This window comes from Mustela nivalis (assembly GCF_964662115.1).
Source record: "Mustela nivalis genome assembly, chromosome: 10".
NCBI lineage: Eukaryota > Metazoa > Chordata > Mammalia > Carnivora > Mustelidae > Mustela > Mustela nivalis.
In genome coordinates this window covers 1,281,954-1,299,213 of record NC_139029.1, presented here as the reverse complement: position 1 = coordinate 1,299,213, position 17,260 = coordinate 1,281,954, and the positions used below count along the sequence as shown (strand labels likewise).

The window sequence follows — 17,260 nt, the reverse complement described above, 5'->3', positions numbered from 1 at the left end:
AGCTCTCCCTGCTGGAAGGACGAAGACAGAGGCCCCTCGTCAGCTCGGCGGGCAGTCTGACATCGCCGCCTACTGCGGGCGCCCCAGAGACGGAGGCCGGAGACTTGCAGCTTCCCCGGGGACAGAAAAAGAGGCGGACAGACGGTGGGGCCGCAGCCCTGAGCCCGCCGGGGGGCCTGAGCTACCTCGGAAAGCTCAGATTGGAGAGGGGGTCACCCAGGGCTCCCCAGGACTGTATGGGGGGGCAGCCTGGGCAGCAGTCGGGGTCCCCAAGGGTGTGACCTCTGGCCTCTCTCCCAGGCGTGAGCCGGGCATGACACCCCCGGAGCTCCGGGGCTCGGCCCGCTCACGGGACCGAGCAAAACGCCCAGCCAGGCCGGGGAGCGCCCCCTGGGGTTCTTTACACACACGAGGCTTCTTACAAGCTCATCTGGTGGGGTGCTTTTGTGGGAACCAAGTAGCAGGGGCCGGAGCAGCCGGAACCTTCTAGAAAGGGGAAGCACACAGCTCAAAGCGCTGTCTGCGCGTGCTGTCCGCCTGGCCCGACAGGAGGGAGGACGGAGCAGTTGCCGGCCTCCTGGACCTCAGGGGCTAATCCTGGGGGTGCCGGGCCCGGAAGCCGTCCACGCCCTTACTGCTGCTTGCAGTCCGGGTCCCCTCTGGCCCAGAGTGGTCGGGGGAGGCGGCGGAGCCACCCACAGGCCCCGCCCTCTTCCGCAAACACCTGGCCGGTCTCCCAGGCCAGTCCCTGCGCCCCCCACGGCCATTCCCTGCTTTGGCCGGGACCCGAAGGTGCCCTCAGAAGATGAGGACCGCCAGGCGTCCTCCCCCACCCCCCACCCCGTCCCCCGCCTGGCAGCCGCCTCCAGGGCCTCCGCCGAGGGCCTGGCTGAAAGGCAGGCTGATGAATTAGTCTAGAGGGAAACAAGGCTGCTCCTACTTGTAAAAGGTCACGGCGACTTTGTTCTGGGTGAGGGTTTATCTCGGCTGCTGCAGGGACAGACAATGCCGCGGGGCTAAACGGCAGAAATCTTAGCTCCTCGTGAAATGACGGTGCTGATAAGCCCGGGGCCGTAGAAAGATCTAAATGGGCAAGGAGTGATGTGGTATCTGGAACACGACCGAGCAGAGATGGCGTGTGCAATTAAACTGGGCATCGGCCCAGACGGGGGACGCGCCGTCCGTGAGCCAGACCCAGGTGGCTCCCGCGGAGGGAGGACACGTGGGCCGGACAGCAAAGGCGCCAGGGCACGGCCGCTGGAGCGCTTCCCTGGGAAATGGTGACACGCGTGGTGGCTGTCGGGGCCCTGGCAACCCGGAGGACACCACTGGACCCCCGACTCTCCACACCTTTCTTCTGGAGGAGGAGACGCCCCCAGAAACACCGGCGTGAATCCTGAGGACCCACGTTAAAAATCCCTTTTAGGCTGTTTTATTCGCCGCGTTCTGCAGGGTGTGAAAGGCCCGGTGGGCACCGCGTGCCCCACGGCTCCGTGGCTTGCAGATCTGACGCCCGCCCCCACCAGGCCTGCACCCACACTGACTGCCCCCCCAGCCGAGAGCCCATCCTGGGCTGACCGGACCCTTGACTAGGCGAACACAGCCATGTCGTCCTGCGCAGCACCCGGAGGGACGGATGACGCCCGCGCCGCCCTGCGCCAGCCCGAGCGGAGCAGAGTGGGTGCTTACGGGGTCCCTCGGTGGTGTGAGCCTCTGTGCTGCCCACGGTTTGGGCTGAGGCCGAGGTGGCCAGTGACGTGCTGAGAACACATTCCTAACCCAGGGGTGACCGGTCACAGAAATTCTCAACTGGAGAGAAGCTCTGATAAGCAGAGGCCAGGCCTGGCTGGGAGGTTCACGCCCTGGTCCCATGACCCAGGGAGACCTTTTATGGTCTGCGGCGCCTGGGACTCTCGTCCGACCCAGAGGGAGGGAGGCCCCCCGAGGGGCTGGACCCCGGACGGCCAAGGCCACGCTGGGGTTTCCAGGGAGCCCCCCGTCCGGCGGCTGTGCACACTGCTCCCTGGGGCCCTGCTGCTGGGGACTGTCTACTGCGAACATATCACTGCTGCCGGTGGCTCCCTGGCAGGTGCATCCCCACCACGGCCTCCTGCCCAGGGGTCAGCCCACAGGGGACCACCAGCACCACGTGCAGGCCTGAGTTCTGCCATGGGGGGGTAGGCGAAGGAACTCAACCTCACTGCACATCCCCCTTGGATGGGGGAGCCGTGGCCAGGCCGCCACCCGCTGGGCATGGAGTGTCCACGCGAGCCAGGGGCACAGGGAGGACTTGGCTGAGCCCCCGCTCCTGGGAGGAGCTGGCTACGTGATCTGCGGGGGCACTCGGCAGGGTCCTGAGTCTGACTGCTAACCCCTGTGCCCCGCTACTGTGTGACCCTGCGTGACCTGCCCTGCCAGGGCTTCGGGCTCCCGGCTCCCGTCCATACCGTGAGAGCAAGCACAGTGTTGTCCCCCGTGCTTTCCACACATGGAGCGGTGACTACTGCAGCCACGGGAGGGGTCACGGCCACAGGAGGGGCCCACGTGCAGGTGTGAGAGTCCCCGGGAGCCCCTTGCTCATGCTGGTGACGCTGGGCTGGCCAGGTCCCCTCTGTCTGTCCCCTGCCCCCTTGGTTACCCCACCCCCACTCGGGCCTGACAAGCTCTGTGATTCAGACAGCTTCGGTGCCCCACTGGCCTCAGGCCTGCAGGAAAGTGTCTGACTGGGGTCCTGGGGGTGAGGAGAGGGAGGCACCTGGAGGCGGGGGCAGGAAATTCAAGGTAAGCCCCCCTTGCCCCAGGACTCGGGTCCAGAAGGGACTTGCCTGAGTGTCTGGGCTGCCATGGTTAGGGTTAGGTTAGGTTAGGTTAACGACCCCATAGGTAGTTAGGGGCGCGCTCCTGGGGACTCCCACCAGAACGCTAGTAGATTCACCCCAAATCTGCATTTTGAAAGCTCTGGAGGCTGTTCAGCCCAACGCTTTGGGACCCAAGCCCGAGGTGAGCAGGCAAAGCTTGTGCCCCTCTCTGGCCTCTTCCAAACGAGGCCTGGTGTGCAGAGAGTGGTCCAGGCTGTGCCCCAGAGGCTGACCCGCTGGGCAGGCCCTGCCTTGCAGCTCTGGCCCGGACATGCCTCAGCCCCAGCCGGGCCCCGGGCGCTCGGGGGCCACGGCCGAATCCTGACTCCAAGGTTCCCTCTGGGCTCTGGAGAATGCCCCGTCGTCAGCAGCAGGGCCCTGAGGGGGCCGGCTAACACCGCGCCAGGCCCCCGGCTGCCCACGGAGCTGGGACATGGGATCCCTTTACGAGAGCGGCAGAATGAGGACGGATGCGTGGACCGCGTGGGCACAGCGCGGGCGCCAGGGACCGTGGGCCGCCCCTGCGCGGTAAGCCTGGGCTGGCCTCCCCGTCCTGCCCAGCACAGAGGCACCGGGGGCTTTGTCACCTTCTCTCCACGTACCGTCCCCTATTTTCCTGGAGGAGAGAGAGACAGACAGGAGGGAGTGACCGCCCTCAGCTCCCCGGTCGGGGCCTTCCGAGCCGGCGGGAAAGGGCTGAGCCAGGGCCCCCTGGGAACGGGCTGCTGAGCAGAGCGGAGGGGAAGCTGGCCTGTCCCCCGCACCGTCTTCCGACGGCGCATCAGGCTTTTCCACGGCGCTGCCTCCCCAGCGGGCCTGTCCAGAGCAGGGATGGGGCTGGTTGTCGCAGTGTGTGAGCGAGAGAGATGCACAGGGTAAAATACCATTTAAGAAGTTGGTATTCGGGACGTCTCTCAAATATGAAAAGAAAATATTTATTTCCTTTTTCGCTTGTGAATCAGAATGCTCTATTTAAAGAAAGTACCCTCTGCTGGGTCCTGTGGCTGAGTTATTACCCCTTAAGGAAGTAAGGAGAGCGCTATCAGGGAGGTATTCTGAGTCACTCTCTCCCCTTTCTTCTGAAATTCCTTCTATACCCGCGCCGCGGAGCTGGGCCTAAGATAGTGCAGGATCCCATGGCATTCTTGGGCTGGAAACGTCTGGACCCGATGTTACGGTGCTCGGGTGACGGCAGGGGGTGTGGGCTGAGCGGCTCCCAGAGAGCAGGGAGTCTGCGAGTGGGGTTCTGGGCGCACACACCAAGGCCAGGCCCTGTTCCCACGGGGTGTGGTCCCTCGGATCCAGACACCCATTGGCCCAGGGACGTGCCCCGAAGGCATGGCTGTCTGGGTGCTGTTTGCGAGTGTCGAGTGTCGACGGAGCCACAGGCTTATGACTTCCAGGGCATACGGTGTGTCTCCTAAGCACATTCAGAAAGTCATCAGGGGTAACATCACCCCGCATGTAACCCTGCCCAAAATAAAGCTCCAGGCCGCCCAGACGCAGAGTAGAAAGCAGCAGGGGTGAGTCGGTGCCAGACAGAGGACAGCACAGCAGGGAGTTTCTGACACTCCTGGGACCGGGGGCGGGGTGCTGTGCCCAGCGGTCCCCAGTGTGCTGAGAGAAAGGACAGCCAAGACTCGGGGCCGAGAATACCAGGATCAAATACTTAACCCGTGAGCTGTCAGAGCGGCAGGAAGCCACAGAGCAGAGCCCGCACCATGTGGGCAGCCACCCCGCTTCCGGGGCCCACGCGGCCATGGCTCTTACCCCATGGCCGGGATGACAAGAGAAACACGCAGCAAGCCATCCCAGCACAGCAAGAGAGCCGCTCAGAGGAGGTTCAGGCACGGGGGCCCATGTGGGCCGCAGGGAGCCTGGATGCCTCCCCTGGTGGGTGGGGCGTGGCCCCCAAGGAGAGCCTATCTCGGGGCAGCAGCGGGCGGCGTCCGCTCAGTACCTACGCGCCCTCAATGGCCTGTGCTCAGTGTCACGTCCCGCACCTTTCCGGACCCCCACAGACTGAGCACGCTGGGCGACGGGGAGGCGGTTTCTGGAGACCCTCTGTCTGCCAGGGCCGCCAGCTCCAGGCGGGGTGGACCGCATACCTCCTGCCCGCGGAGGCCGGAAGCCCAGTCCAGGGTTTTCAGCAAAATCCAAAGGTGTGTGTGCGTGCGCATGTGGGTGTGGATGTGTGTGCGTGCGTGTGTACATGTGTGTCTGTGTGCGTGTGTGTCTGTGTGCATGTGTGTCTGTCTGAAGGTGCACATGCTCAGGCACTCATGTGCGTGTGCAAGTGTGCATGTGTGTGCATACGTACACGTGTGTGCGTGTGTGTCTGCAGCCGCATACGCGCGTCTATGTGCATGTGTCTGTGCGTGTGTGTCTGTGTGTGTGTGCATATGCAGTGGGGGTGCACATGCACACCCACACGTGACCACGCGGATGCAGGTCTGCGTTGGTAGCTGAGCGTGCAGCGGTGAGGTGAAGGTGTCTGAGACGAGGGGGTGCTGGGGAAGGAGAAGGAAGAGAGGTTCCCACTGAGACCCTGAATCAGAGGAGGAAGAGGAGGCCACAGGTCGGGGCCACATGGCTGTAGCCCTGGAGGGTCTGTGTGACATCCCAGCATGCCTGGCTGGATGAGTGAGAAGCCAGGGCGTGGAGGTCGGGTACCCCAGGACTCCTGGCCCCCAGGCTGGGCGGCCGGGGAAGCTTCCCGAGTCCTGGGAGAAACTAGTTCTCTGCTCTAGTGTGTGCCCCTAGCGGCTTGGAGAGACTCCATCCTGGCGATGTGAGAGGCTGGACGGTCACCACCATGGACAGCCCGGCGCACCGGGCTTCATCGCCAGCCTGCACCCTGAACCACAGTCAGCCTCCAAACTTCTCATCTGAAGGATGCTCAGCGGCTACCTCGGAAAAGAAAGCGTTGCTTTCCTAAAATGCATGTCGGTGGACAAGCATGGATGGACAGAGAGGCAGCTTTCTCGGAGCCCCAGTCCTGTCTCCAAGGGTGCGTGTTCTGGACCATAACATACCCTTAAATGTACAGAAGTTTCTCAGCATCCAAGAGTGCAGAGCTGGGCCATAGGTAGCCTGGCATCTCTGGGTGTCCCGGAAGCCCTTCGTCCGCGGGGCCTGGGGGTTCTTGGAGGAAGGGTCTCGCTCTGCGATGGAACAGCAGCAGTCACGGCAGCCTGAGGCTTTGGGGCTGATCCCGCCTGTGACCCCAGACCTTCCTCTATGGCCTGGCCCAGAAACAGCCCGTTTGTTGATTGAACAAACGAACACACACATTATTATTCAGACATGAAAGCCAAGGAATGAGGTCATCTACTTGAGTGAACTCTGCAGATAAATGAAACCCCATCGATTCACGTGAGCCTCTCAAACAGGGGCAGACCATTCACTCAGCAGCCGATATCAGAACACCCGGTCCAGGCCAGGCCACGCTCTGGGCGCCGGAGAAGCTGCCCTCAGCCGTCTCTCCGGGGCGGACGCACCCTCGAGAAGGAGGCACACCGAATGCGGGCACTGTTGGCGCGAAAAGGCTCCTCCCCGCCTGGTCCCGCACGATGTTGCCCACCTGCCGCGGCACGGAGCCCGGTCCGGTGGCGTGACGGAGGAGCCCGCTCTTAATTAGCAAAATAAGCAGCACGATGAAAAATGTCATGATTTACTCAACAAATGATCAAAATCATTGTTTTTTCAGACCCTGAGGCAATCAAACGCAATCACGGGGTGATTTATTCTGGGCAGAGCGAGCGGTGGCCGCGTCAGCCGGCAGCTGCATCTGAGCAGAGAGAGGCCGGGAGCTCGGGTACCTCCCCAGGCGGGGCTCAGACCGCCACGCTCTGAGATGGGTCCTGGGGGGCCGTGGCTCACAGCCCACTCTCCCCCACCGGCTGCAGGGCTGGCCAGTCTGGGGCGCAGGGGACCCGCCCGATGTGGGAGTCACCTCCTGGCATGCCGCGAAGCCCGGAGGAGAAGGGAGGTTCAGAGTCACACGCTGTCTGACACACACGTGGGAGGGAGAAGCCGCGTGCGGACGGTGGGAAAGACCCACGATGAGCAAACGACGCTACGAAACGAGAAGAGAAAACTGGACTGTTTTCCGACGGGTCCAGAACAAGAATTTTGCTCCCAGGGTAGAAAGAAAATTGTGTCCACGGTGTCCCCCAGTGACGGTGAGAATAGTCCATTAGACTTTGATTTTAAGCCAGCGTCTGGCTTCTCCCTCCCACGCTGCGCCCCCAGACCCAGCCGTCCCCGCCGCACACCTGACCTCCCGGCCACGGCCCCGCCTCCGCCCGCCCTCGGGGTGCAGACCGTCCCCGGCTCTCCGCGGTCTCCTCTGCCATTCTTGTTAAGTGTCATCACCATCAATCTTTCTCAGCAAATGAATACTCCGTCAACTGCGGTGAAATCAAATAGCCCTGATTTATACTTAATTAGCAGTGTGAGTGTGACCAGTTAGACATCCGACGCGCGGTGGGTCCCAAGACGACGTGTGCTCCCGCGCTGACCCTGGGCCCCGCCTCCGACGGTCCTGGGCCCGTCCCCTGCTGATGTGACGCTTCAGCACCAAGGTTCTCCACCTCCCAGGGCCTTGCGAGTGCACCGTGAGCCCAAGGGGGCATCTCCACGGGACGGCAGCCCCGGCGTCTGCCGCAGTCCAAGCGCCGTGTTAGCGTTCATGACTCGAGGCTCCCCGGACGCCTCTTTCCTGTCTAGAGTCGCAGAAAGACCCGGGACTCCCCGCCCCAGGCTCAGACCCTGTTTGCAAAAACAAGGACAGAGCCTTGCTGAAGGGGCAGCTGAGCCACCGGTCCGACGGAGGAAGGCACAAAACAACGGGAAACCACAGTCACACGGGGACACATGGGAGATCCGTCAGCATGCTCCCTTATGAGGGACGAACGGCTGGTTTTCCCGCCCCAAAGACCCAAACTGAGGTCCGAGGGATCCAGAAGAAACCGCCTGGACCTATTTATTTCAGGCACGAGCGGGTCTGCTCTGAGGTTTCAGGGTGCGCGCCTCCTCCCCTCTCTCCGGCATCTGGGGAGGCAGAGGGTTCCCGAAAATTCCGCCATCCATCCTAGGTCGCCAGGACAACCCACACGGCTGCTGGGACCCCGCGTGACGGAAGGCCACAAAGCCCCAGGTGGGTCCCAGAGGCAGGTCGCCGGCGCCCGAGCTTGCACGGAAAACAAGGTCAGCCAAGATAGCTTCGGGGTGTGTCAGGAACACTGAGGACGTGGGGTTGTGGGCAAATAGTCCTAAGTGCCAGCATGAAAGGCGGCTGCCAGGGCACAAGCACGGAACAAAGCCGGCTGTGGACCGGGCAGCAGGAGAAGGCTCCCTCCCGCAGAGGACGAAGCGGAAGTCAACAGGCAGACCCTCGCGACAGCAGTACCAGGCCACGCACGGAGCGAGCAGAAGCGATACGGGCCGTTTCTTTAGCAAAAGAGCAAACAGAAACTTGTACCAGAGCAGACAAGGGCAAAGTGGCTTCAAGGTCACCCGGAGCACTCCCTGCGGGGTTCAGGTGCCCTGTGCCCTCCACAGGCCGCCTGCTAGTTAAGCCGGGCACGTCTCTCCGAGCCGCTCCGACCAACCCCGAAGCCCGGCTCCCAAGCAGCCAGGTGGGGAGGACAGAGCAGGCCGAGTCTGCAAACGTCTCCTTGTACCCTGGGGGGTGGACCCTGGGAGCGGCGAAAGAGCCACGCGCCCACAGAGACATGGGATCTCCAACTCCCTCGCTACCTACCACACCCTGCTCCCAGGCCCCTGGCTGGTCTGCTCTGAAGGGGAGCCCGACCTTGAGCGGCACACCCCTATGTGCCGCCTCCAGATAGCAGGGGATGCACTGGCCTTCACCCCTGGGGTGTGGGGTCGTCCCGTCCCTTCATCCATATGGTCAAGCCACTTCTCATTTAAACCTTCAAAACCCTGGACTTTCGGCGGGTGCCTCCTGTCGCCGGTGTCCACGGGGCCACACCCGCCCGCCACACCGGGCCCTCTTCCCTCCGTGGACTCTTCCTAGTGCTTTCCTAGAGCCGAACTCCGGCAAGTGCTTTTGGAAGCTGTGAAACCCCCAGGAGGAATCGGGGTTTCTGCCTTTTCCGCCTGGGCAGGGCACCTGCCAGAAACACCACGGAGCACGGGCTGTGCAAGGCCGGCAGAGCCGCCCGGGCTGGCGGGGAGAACACTTCATGGGGCCTGTGGTCCCATGACGATGGCTCGCAAGACCCCCAAGCCCTCGAGGGATGCTTCCGGGGATGGCGGCACCCCTCACCTCATAGGCCCCTCTCCTGACCGCACACGGGCTCCAGAGCCGTCCCCAGGCCCGGCTGGCAGGGAGCTCTCAGCCACAGGAGGCCTGCCTGGGCAGCAGGAGACTCGTTCTCCTGCTTCTGGGAAGGGGCTTCCTCTTAGAGAGCTGGCTGACCAGGGCCCGGGGGGGCAGGGGGCCACCGGGCATGTTCTACGAGGGCCCCCCCCATCTGCAGGAGCGTTCCCTAGAGTAGAGACTCTGGTTCGGGGACATTCCATTAATCTGCGCGGTTCTGCAGACTACAGTCTGAGCACCTAAGACCCAGACAGGGAGCACGGGTGTTTCAAGACATGAGCTCATTAAAGACACATTTCCGGAAGGAGAGCAGACCGAGCCTATGGGAGCTGCCGGGCGCCCACGAGGACCGCCGATGTCTGCCGAGCCGCGTCATACAAGCTGCAGGACCAAATAAGCCTGGGAAATGTGACATTCGAGCGCTCTCTCCGAGCGAGCCTCCTGCCTCGGGCGGCCCTGCTCAGCCCGGCTTTATAAATAGACGGACCACAAGACAAATGGCCGTGATCAATCACGTTCACACGGGAATGCTCACCTCCCATCCAAAGTCCGCCTCCTTCCACGTGGCCCGGGGCGCCCCCACGTAAGGGCCAAACCTCGCCCCAATCTCCATCCTCTTCTTGGCCCAGATCCCCAGGCCGGCCCCTGGGACGGAGGACTCGCGGAGCTCCACGTCTGGCGGGATGGGGATGTCCTCGGGAATGTAGACGGGGGCTTCGTACGGTGAGCCCTCCTTGGGGGTGAAGTCCTCGCTGGTGGGGAAGGGAGACGGCGGCCCCATGGGGATGGGGGACACCACGCTGTCCTCCGTCTCGTACTCCGCGCTCTCGCCGGCCAGCAGGTCCGGGTCGGGCTCATGCATGTTATTTACAATGTCGCCGTCACCTGAAGGAGACAAGGCAGCGTCAAGCTCTGCGGCTCGCCCTCCCCCGTGCGTGACCCGCAGGGACCATCTGGGACACGGGGCAGGATGGGGACTGAGGGTGTCGACCGCCACCCCCCACCCAGGAGACCTCCCTTTGCTCCGTGCTCCAGGGACCTGGGGAAGCAGGTTCAGAAAGCCCACAGAGTTGTGCCGCTCTGCGAGCCTCACGCACCCCCCCCCCCCGAGGACCCGTCTGCCCCGTCTGCCCGAGGAATGGGAGGACGAGACCTGCCCACGCTCGGTGCGTCTGGGAACAGTGGGGAAGGCCACTGCAGAGGGCACCCAACCTAGAGCTGCTAGTGAACACGTCTTTCCAGAACATTCCAGTTTGTGTCTGGCCCTGAACATGAGGGGTCGGGGACCTGTCTCGGGTTCCTGGGAGGACTCAGAATTTGGATCCGCATGAAATCTGCTCCAACACCTGGACAGCTCGGGGCGTCTTGGTGGGACCAGGGGCCCTGGGGATGGGTTCCTGGGCTCCTGATGACCTAAAGCCAGTCAAGGCAGAGGTCAGCTGGGGTCACAAATGTGGGGCTCATGGGGATGCAGGTCCCTGGGTCTGACGTCTGGTGCGGGCCTCTCTTTGCGGTCTGTCCCAGGAGACAGTTGGTGCTGAGATGCTGCTCCCCGGACGTGCACCAGGCCTGCGGCACCGAGACCGCGAGCTGTGGGCCGAGGAAGGAATAGGGACAGCGAGGAGTGGCCGGTTCGCTGGGAAAGCAGCTCTGCCCGAGGGAGGGGGAGCAGGGCTCCGACGGCTGAGGGTCTGTAGCAGTATGTCTGGAGGCCCCAAGCGCATGATGAGCCCGTGTCCATCCGCAAACAGATAAACGGACATGTCTGTCCACACGGTCGATGGCTACTCGCCACAGAAGGGACAGAGTGCCGACACCCCCTTTCCCTCGCTGTGGCATGGAAGCACTTGGAAAACATGACGTTCCATGAAGGGCCCCAGCACGGAGGCCCACGCGGCACACTCCGTTCACAGGAAGTGTCCAGAGAGGGCACATGCATGAGATGGACCTCATGGCAGTGGCTGCCAGGGCCTGGGAGGCAGGGGCCCTGGGAGCGACTGAGTATCGGGCACAGGGTCTCCTTTGGGGAAGGAAAAGTTCCAGACGGAGAGGGAGGTGCTGCTCGCCCACGCGGGTGACCGCGCGATGAGCGGTCTGTTCAAAAGCCGAACTTGAATGTCACAGGAACGTGGATTGTCCCCCACAGATGTGGGGAGGTCCGCAGAGGGTGCGCACCGACCGGCCTGGACCTTTCTGCCCACGTCCCTTGTGCGCTGGCCTGAGACCCTGGGAGTCCCAGGCTCCCTGCCTGGAGCCCCTCACCAACCCCCCAAGCACGGCTGCGGAACAGAAGTCCCCTGGGACCGGGCACACTCAAGTGCAGGACAAGTGAGCCCAGAGTCCTCACGCCCGCGGCAAACAGATCCGCTACGAAGTAAAATGTTTTCTTTCAAAAGATACCAAAGTCTTAAAAACAAACAAACAAAAAAAAAAAAATAACAATCCTGGGGCTAAGACTCGTTGAATGCAGCCGCTTTCACAGAAGCGGTGACTATGTTTCAAGAGGCCAACGGTTCCCTTCTCGTGGACTCGCAAGTCCCTTTCAAAAATGCAGCAACCGAAGGGCTGCTACGGCTCCCTCTGCCAGGAAGACCCAACTCGTGAGGTTTGAAAGGGGCCTCCATGAACCTCCCCGGCGACTGTGCGGAGCACGGAGGCCAACTGGGGGGTCGTTAACGTGCTGCCTCCTGACCTGGGAGCAGTGAGTGCACGAGGCTCACACCCAGAATCCGGCGCGGAGCCCCCCTTCCCGTGCACCTGGCAGGGGGATGCCTTGGCCTCCCAGGACAATGAGGGTCCGCCAGTGCAGAAAGTGCGGAGCGGCCCCCCCTCTGCGTAGTCCTCTCAGGGCTCGTCGGGCTCCTTCCCCCGCCCCCGCGTTTGAATTTTACTTCCCAAAACTCCTCACCTACTGGAGGAAAACCAAGGCTTTAAGGGCATGTTTAATTTACTGGCCGAGCAAACAGTATAGGAGAGAAAGGTGGTGTTTCCTGCTGATTAAAGGCAGGCCGCGCACGGCTGGCCTCCCACCCCCGGCGGGCACGGGGGTTAAGTGATTGCCCGAAGCCTCCCGGAGAAGCCAGGTCTCCATTCACGGCCCCCACCGTTGGGGGGGTTTCTTCCTTCACAGGTGGGGCTCGGAGACCTCATCAGTGTGCAGCAGGCACTGGAGAAAATGAGGTACAGCCAACAGCCCCAGGCCCGGGGAAAGCCCCAAGCTGCTGGGGGCTGCCCGAGCCTTCCCGGCAGACCCGCACACGTCCCCGGCTCCCACGGCCCCCGAGCCACTGCAGAGGTGGAACCGAAAGCGCTGAGCTCCAGCCGGGAGCCCCTGTGCCCTGGCGAGGCGGGTGTGGACGGGAAGTGGACACCAGCTCCCCCAGGCCCGCAGGACCGCCGGCACGCTCTCGGAAGTCGGGGTGCAGAGCCAAAAACGGGAGCTTTTATGACTTTGGAAACAGATGCTGTGCAGTCGCGCTGTTTACGTGTCGGAGAGCTGAAGTCCTTTGTTTGGGTTTTGCAGTAATTTCAGGCTAAGAGTTCATGACTGAGTCCATCTTCCCAAAAAATTCTTTTGGGAGACTTACTAAAAAAAATCATAAAAGCAGGGAGGCGAGGGGAGGGAGCCTGAAGCCGGTGAGCCCGCGGAGCCGTCCCAAGCCGTGGCCACGGGGCACCTGCTGCAGGTCAGGGTCCCCACCAGGTCGCTGAGCTCCTGGGAACGTCATGCTGAAACCCCGTCCGGAGCCGATCACGGGCCGGACATTCTGTCTCGGGAAACGGGTCAGAGAAGTGAAGAAACCCAGCCGCTCCCTGGGTCTGGACCACACCAGCCGGGAGCTGGCCTACCTTCCATCCCAACCTGTCCTTGGTCCCACCCCGAACCCTGAGTTTGCGACTTGGTGTCTTCCAGCCCCACAGTGGGAGCTGTGTCCCCCTCCTGTCCGAATGGTAGTGAAGAACCCCGGCTCGGAAGCACCTCCCCATCTAAACATCAAAGCAGCAGCTGGTTGTTGGTTTCTGGAGAGAGAGACGGCCCCATCAGGACCGTACGCAGCCGGCCAGTCCCTCCCAGGCTGTCCCCTGCCTTGGCGGCAGAAGCAGCACCTGGGTGGGCAGCGATCAGCCGTGTGAAGACCACCGGCCCGGGAAGCCGCGGCTCCTCCTGCTCTTACACGGGGTGGGTGGGACGAGGAGGACCCTGGAGCCCTGCCCTGGGCTGGCAGGGACGGAGGGACTTCCTCTGGGTCTGTGTGTGGTTGGCTCCAGTCCCTCCTGTCCTGTGTCCCCAGGAGAAGTCCTGAAACCTGTGGGAACCTCTGGCAGAGGCACTGCGCCGGACGGGGGTCAGCGGGGCCGAGGTCTGGTGGGGGAGTGCGGTGGGCGGCTCTGTCAGGGAGCACGTCTGGCCTCTGCGTGGACACCCCTGAGAGGCGAAAGCCTCCGTGCACGGCTTGGGAGCCAAGGAACCAGGGCCGCTTGGCCCTTCCTCCCTTGACCAGAGCGGTGGTGCTCAGGCCCTGTGCTGCCCCAAAAGAACCTCGTTTTGGCATCCTGATGCCCGCCTGTGACGTCACTGTCACCTTGGGAATGGGGACACTGCCCATCTGCCCGGTGAGGGGCAATGGAGAGCCCTGCTTGCCCCCTGTCCAGGACCAGCTCTGCCCCAGGGCCTTGGGTCACTCTCCTTGGGTTCGCTGCCCTCCGGAAGGCCCCCTCTTTGCCTCTGGACCTGACGTGGGCTGCCCAGCCCACGGGCTGTGCTTTCACACTGCCGCCTGTCCCCTATGCCCGGGGTCCCAAGCCTCCAAGCTCCAGTTCCTCCTGCCTAGAGAGCCACCGGCCCAGCCTCTACAGGCCCATCCCACCGGGCTCACTGGCTCCTCGGACATGGGGAGGCGCACCGAGGGAGGGGGCTGCCGGCCGCGCCTCAGCCACATCCACGTGGGCTCCAGTGGCTTCTGGCCACTTCTCTGAGCTCCTAGAAACCGTGCGGCCGATGGAGCCCCGCGTCCCTGCAGAGCCCTGCCCAGGGCGGCTCGGGGAGGAGGAAGTTGAGGGAGGACTCCTGACAGGAGGACGGCGCACTGAGGGGCCCCGGGGCCCGGCAGAGACCGATGCTCATGGGCGGGGGCTGTGGGGAGGCATCTCTGGGGCCGGGGCCCCCGCGACCCTGCCTCGTGGCCGTGGGGTGGGCCGCACAAGCCTCCCCAGTTTGTAGAGCTACATACACAGGCCCACACCTGGGGGGTCGCCGTGTCAGTACCCCAACCTGTGTCCCTGTCAGGGTATCGGCGGCCGTGCCCGGGGCCACAGGGCACAGGGCTCCCTGCCCCTCTCTGCGTCGGTTCTTACGAGTGCGGTGAGTCTACACGAAGGGGCACCTCCTTAGAAAACACCTGTTCTTTATCCCGCCTGAGTGCGCGGTGACGGAGCCTTTGGCTCCGGCGTTTTCCGCAAGAACACGTTTAATTTCTCTCTTCTGTCTCCCCGGGGTGGGGGGCTTTACAATCACAGAACCAGCCTCTGAGGCTAACAACCGGTGTCCCCAGTAAACTCGGGAAATACCAGGAACCTCCCGCTTACGAGGGCACAAACAGTGGAGGCTGGTGGCAGCTCGTGTCCCAAGCCACCGGGAGGGTCCCCAAGAGCAGGGAGGTGGTATGGAAGGCGTAGCAGCCTGGGCCCGGGTCTCCCGCTTGCCTTTAACTCTCTGGGCTCCGGAAGAAGGCAGAAAATGTAGTGTGATCGCCCGGGACCCGAGAGCCCCATTACTCACACTCGGTGCGGACGGCGGTGCCATGCGGGGCTGGGATGGGGAGGCTCACGAGGTGCCCAGCACCCGGCCCTACAAGTGAGACCCGGAAAGCTGCCCCTTCTCCCCTGTGGTCAGCACCCTTTGCACTAATGCCCCCAACAAACTCTCGGGGGCAGACCCTCCTGGAAGCCCGTGCCCGACGGGACGTCCGTCCCCCTGCTCCCTGGGGTAGAGATGGAGGCGGTTCCACGTGTGTCTCAGAAGACGGGGCCTTATCAGAAGGCGGAGCCATGGTGATTTGGAAATGTTAATTCTTACAAACCCGCGTGAACCCACCGTTCCCGACCAGGTCAGGGGTATGGACCCCACTTCAGGAGGTACCCGGGGGGTGGCAGCTGGGTGGTGAGTGGGGGCTGAAGGCGGTTCCCGGAGCCACCCCCAATCTGAGCACTCCTGGGAGGCATCCAGTCAGACCCCTTGGACCCCGAGATTCCAATGGAAGTGCCCCATGGCCTCTCTGGAGGCCCCCAAGGGTGGACCCACACCCAATGGCCTGGATGGAGGCGTGGGCAGAGCTTGGGGGACGTAAAAGGAACCACTGCCCGACCCTGATGTCAGTGCCCTGAGGGTGGGCCTGCTCGGCGACCCCCCCCATCACCTGGGGGTCTGTAGGTCAAAAGCAAAGTGTCCTCCACGACTTGATGATGACTCTCCGGTGGGCACCCCCGTCCCAGTCGGGGAGGAGAAATCCCAGGGAGAGGGGAGAGGTTGCCCAGACCCCCAGGAGCCGAGCGCCTGAGGACCGCGCTTCATGTGCTGACCTCCTCTGACGGCCTGGGTGGCCTTCAGCAAACCCCATCCAGGCCTGCAGGGTCAGCCTGTCGCCTGCCCGGCAGATCTGTGGTAGATGGAACCACCCAGCCTCACACGGGGCCCACCACTTCCTGGCTGCTGCCCGGGGCCCACTCTGCACTCTGCAGGCGCCCCACGGAGCCCACGGAGCCCACGGAGCCCACGAAGGGAAGTATCCCGGTCACCCCACAGAGGCCCCGTCACGTGCTTGGCCCTCGGAGCCAGCGGGACAGCCTCCTGTGCTCATCCTCAGGGGAGGGCCCCCCTCAGCCTGGCTGGGGCAGCCCCTCGCTCCTAAGCAGGCCCCCAGGCCGAGGTACACAATGGGACAAACACGGCCCCCCTGCCCCAGCAAGAGACCACGACACTCGAGGTGAGCCGTGGCCTGGACCCGGCCTGCTCCCCGCAGCCCCAGGCCACCCAGATGTCTCCTCCAGAACACACGTGGGGCTGCACGTGGGGACAGACGTCCTTCTTGGCTGGACGCACCAACCGGATCTGGGCACTCCGGAACACTCGCGAGCCCCGTGGGGTACAGCCGAGGGCCCTGGGCCGGGAGCGCCGCTCCAGCAAGTCTGGACCCAGACATTTGTGGCTGTCCGCTCAGAGGGGCAGTGGCCTCTCATGGCCAGAGGGACCGGGCCTCCCGGCAAAGCCACGCGCGACTCTGGGTCTGACGGTGCGAGACACGAGGACACGGCAGGGCCAGGGCTGAGCGGACCCGTGACTGACACGAACCAGATCAACACTGAACTGCAGGAACTGAAACCGGCCGGAGCCCTCGGGCCTGATCTGAAGAAGCCCTTGTGGGGGGCAAGGACAGGCCTGGAGTGAGGGGGCGAGGGCGCCTACGGCTCGGGCGAGGGGGGCCGAGCCCAGAAGGCCTGTCACGAGAGGGCACGCGTGGGCAAAGGGGGGGTCACAGCTCCTTAAAACCTCCAGAAAGTTTCTGGAAATCCGGACCAGCGTCGGTCCACGTGGCCCTGACCACTCACCCCTGACCTGCTTCCACAAGCCCGCAAACTCGCCAGATGGGTTCGGGAGGTCCTGGCACATCTGGTAACCTGAGGGATACGGTGCCCTTGGAGACACGCAGGGGAGAAGCGACCGCTGACGGAGCCCCCGCGTCCCCACACAGCCCCGTCCGGGGAGGCTCCGAGGCACCGGCCGCCACCGGTAGGCTCCTCACAGCGCTGTCCTCTGGGCTCTGCGGCCTGAGGGCAGCGGCGGGCTCCAAGGGGGCCTGCCCCTCGGGGTCGCGCCGCAGCTCAGTGACGGGGCCCGGGGAGTGCGTAGCCAGCACGGCCCCGACTTAGGGACGGCGGAATCGGGACGTCGCCTGCTTTGTACCTCAGGACAGGGAAATTCAGGAAGCGGGAACTTGCTCCAGCCACACTGGCAACCAGGGTCCCGTGGGGGCCGCCCCGGGACACCAGACTCCCC

The 17,260-nt window shown here is 63.6% G+C and overlaps 1 protein-coding gene across 8 annotated transcripts in view; it reads right to left on the bottom strand.

Moving 5' to 3' along the window:
- Positions 1-17,260, bottom strand: part of PRDM16 (PR/SET domain 16) — a 292,797-nt gene that overhangs the window by 187,295 nt on the left and 88,242 nt on the right. For all 8 annotated transcript variants that reach the window (XM_082687643.1, XM_082687642.1, XM_082687638.1 and 5 more), the window contains exon 2: positions 9,743-10,092. In XM_082687643.1, the coding sequence (XP_082543769.1) occupies positions 9,743-10,092 (350 nt within the window). The remainder of the gene's footprint in view (positions 1-9,742; positions 10,093-17,260) is intronic.